Source organism: Myodes glareolus, chromosome 7, assembly GCF_982192425.1.
Source record: "Myodes glareolus chromosome 7, mMyoGla1.1, whole genome shotgun sequence".
NCBI classification, from domain to species: domain Eukaryota; kingdom Metazoa; phylum Chordata; class Mammalia; order Rodentia; family Cricetidae; genus Myodes; species Myodes glareolus.
In genome coordinates, this window is record NC_142032.1 from 22464945 (window position 1) to 22475981 (window position 11037).

Here is an 11037-nt window from a genome sequence, read left to right on the forward strand (position 1 = left end):
GGTATTATTCCTCAAAGTATTCTAATGAGTCACTTCTATCTTTACTAAAAATCAAATAGGAAAACAAGTCCACAGATTCCAATGAAACTATGGAGAAAGAGCTGAACCCTCAAGATGGAAACCTACAGCAATGAATGCAGTGTGGTGTTGATACACACATCAAGATGCAAAATATTTTGATATCCAGATATAAACAGGATAATATGTAGGCAAGGAAAAAGGCAAAAATCCATTACACATGGAAGAAAATTTTAGAACAAAAAAATAAAGATGCTGGAAGCTATGAATCATAAACTGTTAGTTGAAAATTTTGTGTGTTCTTCACAAACGTAAATATGAAATGAGTTTGAATCAGAAACTCCATGCTTGAGATATGCTCAAAGAAAATGAAAATGTACCATCAAGAAACACAGGCACACATGGTTCTAAATGAATAGCTCAGAAACGTCCGAGGTAGAAATAATTCAAAGACAAAGAATGACAAATAAGTGTATTGTTCTCATGCTTGTAATTGAAGGATGCAGTACCAGGTGACCATAGTACAGAAACAAGCTGAAATTTTAAGAGCATCAGAGATTTTATGCATGTGCAGGGAGAGAAAAGTAATCCCCCTCTAGTAATAACTGGTCGAGATGTCAGTATACCATGTCAGGGAGATACAGGAAAGTCCATAAAGAGAAAAATATACGCACAGTTATTAATAATGCCATGGAGTTTGGAGACAAATTGTTAATGACTAGTATGTTTGGTAGAGTGACTCAACATTTTGAAACTAAAAGATAGTCAGTTCTTCAAATTGGAGACTGGCTAAATATATTATTATTATCTCTGTTTTGTAAATTGCTCAGTCCCATTAAATGATTGACAATTTAAATGCAGTATCTGTGTGAATTTCCACTGGCCTCTTTACAAATATTGATAACATATCTTAAATTCATATAGAACTTTAAAGGATTCAGAATGGTAAAGCAGTCTGTCAGAAACATGTAGCAAAGTTCAGGAACTCATAATTCTGGATTTTAAATATTGATAAAATAATTCAATAATAAAACCTCTAACACTGAACCATTAATAAAACATACAAACCAATATAATGGTAGAACAACTGACTCCCATCACACCAGAATAATTTTCAATAACGTCTTTTTTAAACTAGAGTGCAAAATAAATTGTGGAGAAACTCTTTCTGAAATTACACAATGCCAACAGTTTACCCTGACAGCAAACCCAACCTCTAACTGCACTGGTATTAATTCATTAACTCATGAGAAATTATACTCAAAGCTTGACTCTTTCATCTACCTACTCTTTCCCATGGTACTATTCATTCATCCTTTAGAAGTCATATGTGGTGTCGATCAGTGCAAATATGTACAGATATCTTTTAATTTGTACGATATGCAAGTGAGCAAAATACAGTCATTGATGATATTGGTGCTCAAAGTAGACAGAAAAGTTTATAATTTATGACTATATTGAAATTTGTTTCCTTTGTTTGCCTTTTGTGTTGTCTTTCTACTATGCTTCACTTTTTTGAGTTTTTCTTTTTTGGTTTTAATTAAAAGAACGGGATCAATGTGTTCTTATTAACAATTTTAACCATTTTTTCAGGCTTACACATAAAAATATTAAATTGTTTTTGAAATAATACTGACATGGTTTCAAACGTCACTTCAATGAAGCATAAAATACTTTACCAATTTAATAACTGAATAAGTGAATATTAACACTTTACCTGCCATCCTTTAATTAGGAAATAATCAATAAAGTCCCGAGGGTTGGTAGCATCCAAGGATTCCTCGTGTTCTTTTATTTTTTTCTAAAAGGTAACTCTGAATAGAAGTCAAGATTTTATAATGTGTATTATGCATTCCTGGACAATAATCTATCAGAACAGGGAACATATTGCAAACCTGCAAGGAAATGCAAGAATTCACTAAAAATATTCACTGTATTGACCTAAGTAAGATATATTAGTAATATGTCACATGAATGATTTGAATTGTTAGAGAAATGACTCATATTCATCGAAAGAAGGTGCATCATTTACATTCTTTATTCTAATAGAGAGATTTGAGGAAGAAATTTCTCCCATAATAGTTAATGATCTTAGTAAAATTTCCATATTCACCATATCTTTTAGCTCAAATTTTGTTCATGTAAACTCATTAAAAGCTCAAATAAATTCTGTCCTACAGTTTGAAATACATGTCATTTAAACACTCACACACTTTCAATGTTACAATAGAAGTTATAATTTTGGGGGTAACGTTTACAGAACAATCAGGTGCCCCAGGTTCAATATCTATCAGCTGTCTTCTGAAATGCAATGAATCTTTAGTGGTGAGTTTGGCTCAAAGAAATGGGTGTGTAGTAAAATCAGTTACACCACATAGGCCTTAGGGTTATTTCTTTGATCAAACAATCATTTTGTATGCAGAGAGCAAGAAATTTTAGTTCAGACTAGAACAGTTCTATGAGGATATTTAAGGTCCACATAGCATTAAAACATACATCTTTCCATTTTTACTAACACCCTGTAAACTAGAATCCCAAGTGATCCATTAAATGACAGGAGTACTCAGTGTTTACTGACAACTTTCTTTGCCATTAGTATTCTTCCTCCTTTCATAGAATATTATGTCTATACTGAAATAAAGCTCCCCAGTAATATGCTCAGAATGTGCTTAATGAAAAGAAGATATAGTATTTGATTAGTAAAAGGTCTTGTGAATTGGTATAGGATGTCCTTCTGTCTATGTGTTGCTTTCATTGGTTGAATAAAGAAACTGCCTTGGCCTTTTGATGGGGCAGAACTTAGGTAAGTGAAGAAGACAGAACTGAATTCTAAGAGAAAGAAAGCAGAGTGAGAGAGCTGCCATGGAGCTCCCAGAATCAGACATCTGAATCTTTTCCAGTAAGCCACGACCTCATGGTGACATACAGATTATTAGAAATGTGTTAAATTAAGATGTGAGAGTTAGCCAACAATAGGCTAGAACTAATGGGCCAGGCAGTGTTTAAATGAATACAGTTTCTGTGTGATTATTTCGGGTGTAAACTATCTGGGATGAGACAGAACAAGGGGGCCTGCTCTCCCTACAACAGTAAATGACTGATCAGTCTTATATAAACAAATGCAGTATTTTAACAAATGATTCAGTAGTAAATAACAGGAAGATTCATGGATAAGAAACACTCAGGCTTGAGTCATTTGGCATCTATCTCTAAGTTTTTGCTCTTTGTACACTTCTGGGTTTAGTCCTCACTTCCAAGAATTATTTCCATAATACATTAGCCCTTGTCAGCTGGTTACCTCCTTTCTTCATGATCCATATTGAATTTGAGCTATAAGGAAGAAAGACCATATGTATGTTCTCAGAAGGAAAGGATATTGGCTTTATCTGCACCCAGAGAGAGCTCACAATCTTTGAGTTCACATTCAATTTATCCATCAAGCTAACAAAAACCTGATCTTTATACTCAAAACGGTTTTGGAAAATAATGGAGCAAATGACATTGCAGGGAGCACAGGCCAAGATGAAGGAGGGATCATAGGGTGAGCCTGGAGAGTTGGAAACAAATGCCAAATATTACTAAAATATGTGAAGAAGAAATTTTGCTTTTGTTAACTACTTAAGGTAATTTAAACATTTTAAATGGTATTATAATTTTGAATATACTTAACCAATATATATTTACCTGGTGAATAATACACAATTATATTAACCATACATTTAAGTTAATCTTCAAATTCACTAGTTAACTAAGAAGAGATCATGTCTATTTTACTGTCTGGTTTAACCTCAAGTACATGCTATTATCTGAAAAAAAGATTTTTATTTTCTTATTTAATTCTGATTTTGGTTTTCCTTTTTAAAAAGACAATTTGGGATCGTGGAGTACATAGTACTTAGTAACAATTATTTTGGCAAGATTGTAACCCAAACCTGAAGTACAGACTATTATATATAAATATAAAAGGCTTTACATTGTAAGTTATTCTATGGAGTAAAGGGGGAAGATACCATACACAACATACAGTATGTCTAAATATATTGAAATTCTATTATGAGATTAAAATGTGAAAAAATCTACTCACTTCTGCTAGAGAGTAAATGCTCCTTTTTCTGGATTCCCCTCAGTAGTAATATCAGAGTTTACATTTAGGCACACATCAAAGATTTACTCTCAGGACAAAGCAACCACAGAACACATGTTAAATGCTTGTTGGTTTATAATTCCCATGGTCATCTAATGTGCAATGAACACAGTTACAAGCCTACATTGGGGTGGCCATATACCAACTGAAAAGTCACAACTCCCTGACAAAAATTTTGTATTAACATAAGCAGGTCATTTTTACTTCTCGTGAGGATGTCATAGTGTCATTTGATCATCTGACTGCCTTAGACTGACATGAATTACCAATTTTTCATTTGAAAGAATACTGATGGCACTTTTAGAGCATTCTGTATCCTAACAGGTAAGGTCACTAAAACATTTTTGTTTGTATTCTACAAGTTTTATAACAAAACAACTTGTCAAGTTCAAGGATCTTACTATAAATTGCACTACATCCTAAAAATTAGCCAATTATATTAACATAGACTATTCACAGTCCAAAGATGGAACAATGACCAATATTAATTATTTATTTTGTTAGCTATATAAATGAGGTATGATGAGTCCAATACTAGTGTTCTAAAACACTTATCAAATGAGCAAACTTCCATTACTCATTCACAATAATAGCATTTTCATATGAATTGTAGCATGATATTAAACCATTTGAGCTTTTGTAGGTACATGGTACACTGCTGGCTGATAATAGAAAAAGTTTACTGGCAGTACATTCTTAAGCTAAGTTGCATCCATCTATTTATATGGCACCAACATCAATGTCTTCATCTCATTTTGGGCAGAAAACACCATTTTTTAATCTTTGGTATACTAACATTTTTGAATATCTTTTATCATGAGAAGATACTTCCTCCACATCCTTCAAAATTTTATTATTGATCCTATTTGAGCACAAATCACTTTGGCAAACCCTTTTGAGATATATTTTTTAGAGTCTATTTCCATCCATCCGGGCAAGATCTGTACCACTTAACTGTCTGCATCACACATCTCCTTTAAGATATGTCTAATCCTAGTCTTCTTCAGTTTTCTTTTACTTCTTCTATTGCTGTCACCGTTATCACTAGGATTTTTTATAATGAATGTCCAGAATTTATGATGTATGTAAAATAAGTTTGATACCTACAGAAATTATAAGAATCAGCTATTCTTTGCTCCTTTGGCATGACATGCATCTCTTTCAAGATTCTCACACTCAGGACAGAAAAAAAAATTTTGAATTTATCAAAAAGTCGTGCAGCTTTTTTGTCCCATAAGATCCAATGAAAATATTGTAATGATTCTTGACATTAAAATGGGTCTGTGCTCCAAGGTCACAAACAAAATATTTAGGTGGAACTACTGGAGGCCTTTGAAATGTCATCCATGTTGATTATAACTCTTTTGATTCTAGTCTTGTCCCTCTTCCTTAGCAATCAACTGAGGCAAGTTATTTTAATAGAAGAGTTAAACAATGTGATTGACATTGACAAGTACTTTGGCATATCAGTTGTTTTAACATTAGGTGAATGTTTCTTTCAGTGTAATTTGTTTTGTTTTGTTTTACTGGAGAATAAAGTCTTGGAGCTCCCGCAGCAAGGACTGACATAATTTACTTCAAGTGTTCTTTCTTACTTACATTAAAACATTTTTACCACTAAATTTTAATCTTTTGCTTCTGTGAAATGTTTTATGAGAGTAGGTACCAGTGACTACTCAACATCTCCATTCTCAAATAAAGATATAAGCCCTTGGGGCTCATCATTGATAGGGAAAAGAGTCCCTGAAATCTGTCTGAATAGGCAGGGTTTCTGTGCTTGTGTGTGCAGGGCTGAGAAGCCTATGGGCCAATCTCAGCAATGCTCCCATCTGTGTCAGTAGTGCCTAATCCTGGAAAACTGGAGAGGACAATTCTGTGAGTCATGGGTGAATCTGAGTTCCAGGCAAGCCTTGTCTACAGATCTACTTCCAGGTCATTCAGATATATACAGAGAAATCCTATTTCAATAAACAAACAAACAAAAACCCACAGCAAAACAAAAATAATAATCTATTGTGCTAGTAATGTGGAATATATGGAATCATGTAGAAATATCAAATAATTAGGAGGAAAAAATTGAAAAACAGGGAACATCAGTGATCTATGGGAAGAAAATGTAAATGCAACAACTATAACTATGACATGAACTCTTTACATAATTAAATTACATAAGAGCCTATATTTGCAAAATCCTTTACTGGTAAAGCAAAAATCATGAGAAAACTATTGAAGACTCCCCTTTTCACATATTGATGATTAAAACAGTGAATTTTGCTGTTTACAAAAGAATTATTTCATGTTAATACCTGTAGTGAAAGTATGATAAAAGCAAAACTGAATGGTAAGTGTAAATAATAGAAGAAAATGGAAAAAAATCAGTGTGACTTAAAACAAAGGTTATGATCTGTCATTAGAAACTTGTCTCCACAGTCTCATCTCAGAATCCAGTGGATTTTCAACAATATAAAGAAATATTATTTATTATGGGCATACTAACAGTTGTGGATATTTTCATTGCTACTTTAGAGTAAGTATCAAGATAGTATATCACAGAAATGACTAAAATATATATATTACATAGATCATGTGATTGATTTCACAAGTATAGAAAATGAGTAATCAGTTTGTGTGTTGATTAGTTTTAGTCAAGTTGACACAAACTACAGTTAGCACAAAAGAAAAAAAAATCAGATGAGTAAATGCTCCATCAACCAAAACTGAGTTCTTATCTCTTTATTTTCTTTCTTCATTTCTGATGATGTGGAAAGAGTCAACATGCTATGGGCGATATCACACACATGGCTGGATTATTTTTATGACAACGCAGAAAAAAATAACAAGATAGGAGAAAATGATTATTTCTGTTTTTAATCCTTTCAGTGGTGAATTTACTGTGACAAAGAGACAAAATTGTTTGTTGAAGTTGATCCTAATTAATGTATACTCAAATAAGGGCAAATGATTTAACAAAGTTGGACTATTGAGAATAAGAAATTTCTTGAACTTACAGATATTTTACCATACAATTAACATAATACAATACTCTAATCAATATGCTTGGTTTAAGCAAAGCATATGGAAGGTAAGGCGTTGAGATTGTCATTGTATATGTGCATGTCATTCAAATTTAAAATGTGATAGCCAGTCTTTTATTATATTTGAAACAAAAATCTAAAACAAATTCAATAGAACTTCACAGACATAATAAGATTCTTCCTTTACAAGAAACAAGTGAGTAGCATCCAGAGTGTTGGCAAAGTAACAACCATCACATTTCTAATACAAAATCTTAAAGGAAAAAATGATGCAAGACTGAAGATACACAGAGAAATGCTAGAGAGCCAACAAAGCCAACTTTTTAAGTAAAACTACTAAGTTAGGTGATTTCCACATGTACATTTATTTTGAATATTTGTGTTGAAACATGTTTTATTAAGGCCATAAATAAAACCACTAAATGTTATGCAAGAAGAAATAACAATATCATTCTGATACCATGCAAACAGCTGAGATGAACTAATCAAAAATAATATTTCTAAAATCATATGAGAAATAAAATTATCAAATAACACCACAGTTGCCAAAACCTACAAACATAATACAAGAAGGACCCTTAGGCACTTTAGTAGAGAAGCAGTCTAGAGAAGAAAGTCTTTCTTTCTTGCTGTTCAAGAAAGAAAGGGAAAGTGAAGAAAAGAAAGGTGATGAAAAGAGAGCTAATGCCATATTTTCTAGGGTTCTCATGATTTCCTAGTAACTATTGCTATTGAAAATTGTATTGTGATGAGATGATATGCAAAGGAAAAACAGTATTTTGACTCAGGGGAATGTATAGCTCCATAATTCCATAGAAAATTAACATGAGACCCATACCCATGACATCTCTTTAGAAAACAATTCTTTGAATAGGATGGCAAAAATTGACTAATGCAGATATACATAGAACGAGATGTAAACATCAGATTATAAACCTGCACTTACCATTGGTTTTCTTGAGTTCCTCTACAAGTAACCGTGCTTCCTCTTGAATATGGTTCTCAATAATCCTTTGCCCCATGCCCAGTTTTCTCAGGGTTATGAGTGAGAAGTGCCTTGTTTCTTTCGATGTCTCTCCATTGCTGAAACCAATGCCTAAAGAAACTGGAATAGAAGACTAAGGAGTATGTCTGAGAAAGATAAAAAGGAACAGACTGGTCAGAGATATAGATCCCCAAACTTATTCCTGAAGAGCAAACATGACCTCTGCTTTCCACCCTCCATCTCTCTATGTATACTACAAAATATATACAGAAGCACATGCATACTTACCAAGGTCTTTAAAAACCATCTACAAAATTGTGATTCTTCCTCTTCTACTAAACTCCTCCTCATTACCTATGAGAGGTTCTTTTATTGCCTCATAGCCATGCAGCACCACAGTGGGTTTCATGCCAAAATACAGAGTGAACACAGGGCCATAGATTTTAGAGAACTGGAATGACAATAGAAAACAGAAATATTCTAAAAATGTCAGTGTAGTTTACCTATTCATACTGGTAATAGAACTGTGTTTAAATATTTTTATGCAGAAAAACTAAGTTTGAAGTTTGTATATACCTTTAAATATGATGATTGCTACATATAGATGACCTTCTGGGTGCCAGGCAATATCCCAGGCCGTTTATAGTCTAAAGAAAAGGAACAACCTTATTTTGATATCCCACAGGTCACTTTGTCACATTTCACAAAGTACCTGAAGTAAAAATTCCACACCCATTTCCTGGGTTTTATTGCAAAGGAGTAGAGCCTTCATATACACACTATGCTTATCCATTTTTTTGATAATACAGATCATTCTCACGCTAATTGCATACAGATATAGACATCAATAGTCACATGACTTCTGTGGAACCAGCTGTGAAATATTTTCTGTTGAAAATTATAAAACCTGTGATGAAGGGTAAACATCTAAACTCTTGGGTAACCACAAGCGTTCCAATCAGTCCTCATCTATTGTTACAAAAGTACAGAGTAAACATCACAGAAACTGCACCACAATAACAGCACCAGTAAAAAAAAATATTCTTATCATGCCCTATTTTTGGTCCCAGGCATATGCTTTGTATGGAATCAATGAAAATCAGGAAACCACAACATAAGAGAAGCTTCACTGTTTATGGTTTTCTTTGCCTGTGTGATACCATGCCCATTGCTTTACTTTTAATTGGGATCCAATTAATTCTACAGAGTAAAGCATGAATGAATAATCCACAAACAATGTGTCTCTACAATTATGACTCATTTAAATAAATATTCATTGTAATGCTAATTCCAATTGGTCTGAATAGTAAACACCTAGATTCAGATGTTAGGGGGCGAAAGATGAGAGATCAGAGAAGCAGTGCAGCCAGTCACTAGAGGGGCTTTTACCTCTACTGAATCCTCAGATTCAAAGGGGTGACCCTGTCTTTATGAATCCTCAAACTGCATCTCCAGATTGAATCCTCAGATTGAATGCTAAGACTGTATCCTCAGATGCCCTGCTCAGAGCACATTTGAGCTCTTGTTTCCTCCAGCCTTGTGTCCTCTCTCTGCCCAACCATATAACTTCCCTTCTCTATGTCCCTGGTTCTTTATTTAAAGGTGTGAGCCACTACCACATGGCTCATTTTATCTTTGAGACTGAACCAGTATAGTGTTGCCCAGGGTGTCTTTAATCTCACAGAGGTCTGTCTGCCTTTGTCTTCCAAGTCCTGGAATTAAAGTTATGTGCCGCCTTTGCATATATCTTTAGTTCTAATTTAATTAGCATATTCCTGAAATTTATTTGTTAGATCACAAAATATCACTATAATCCCCCACTCTTCACCATTAGTCAAAATAATTGAAAATGTTACTGACACGAGGATTTGAAAAGGTAGATAAACCTTATAATTCTATGATTATATTATAAAATGCAGTGTCCTATATATTCTGTAACCTGAAATCTTGTTTATTACTAATACCAACTCCAGTACTATAGGCAAGTCTCAGAAAACACAAAAACAACTTTCCTGTTTTTCACTTTACACCCATTAAAAAATATTTTCTCTTATACTAGAGTTTCTTTGAATGCATCATCACTTATATTTCTCTTTACAAAGTACCAGACAAGCATTAAGTATACTTACATTGGCAAAGGACTGATGAGAATATTTTTTACATCTATCTGGTGGATATTGCCAATGATTGGCAGAGGAGTAGGTCCAGGAGGTAGCTTTCCTCTTTCAGAATTCCATTTCTAATGTGAGAAGAGAAGCAGACATGTCAGAATGAACACTGAGACCATAACCAAATCCATGGTTCGCCTTCCCACTGGCACACATGTGATCAGGTAGTACAGAGGTTTTATAATGTGGCCATAGAACTGACCTCTTGTACTTTGGAGCATCATTGAGTAACCAACTACGCACTGTTTAAGCTCTCTTCCAAGTAGACTTTGTCCCAGTGATAACAAAAAGTAAACAGCTATTTAAGTTTGTCCTTTCCAGGGTTCCTCTTAGTAAATTTGACCTAATTTTACAGAGATATGACCAAATATGAAAAAAGAATTTGAAATTTTTATTGTATGTCTTTCTTTGAAAATAATTAATTTTTTAAAAGTATTTTATTCTGAAATTATACTACAATTATATCATTTTACACTTTTCTTTTTTCAGCCAAAAATTTCCATGTTTGCATTTCCTTGTTATCTTTCTACTGTGTGTCCTCTTTTGTTTTCTTGTTTTTTTTTTAAAAAAGATTTGTTTATGTATTCATTATGCATCCAGTGTTCTTCCAGCATGTATGCCTGCAGGTGGAAGAGTGCACTAGATCTCATTATAAATGGTTGTGAGCCACCATATGATTGCTGGGAA

At 33.5% G+C, this 11037-nt stretch overlaps 1 protein-coding gene across 7 annotated transcripts in view; it reads right to left on the minus strand.

Annotated features, from left to right (window-relative positions):
* Positions 1-10530, minus strand: part of LOC125412199 (cytochrome P450 2C54-like) — a 76000-nt gene extending 65470 nt beyond the window's left edge. The window contains exons 1-5 of one of the 7 annotated variants that reach the window (XR_015003293.2): positions 10312-10530; positions 8759-8829; positions 8471-8633; positions 8144-8328; positions 1736-1913 (exon numbers count right to left, since the gene is read on the minus strand). Coding sequence is in view for 1 of the 7 variants with exons in the window: in XM_085693858.2 (XP_085549984.1) it covers positions 8144-8302; positions 8471-8489 (178 nt within the window). In the remaining 6 variants the exon portion in view is untranslated. Of the gene's footprint in view, positions 1-1735; positions 1914-2033; positions 3349-3434; positions 3566-4102; positions 4255-8143; positions 8329-8470; positions 8634-8758; positions 8830-10311 lie in introns of those variants that run through there. The other 6 variants (XR_015003296.2, XR_015003292.2, XR_015003291.2 and 3 more) reach the window with 6 other exon arrangements.
* Between the last annotated feature and the right edge of the window lie 507 nt (positions 10531-11037).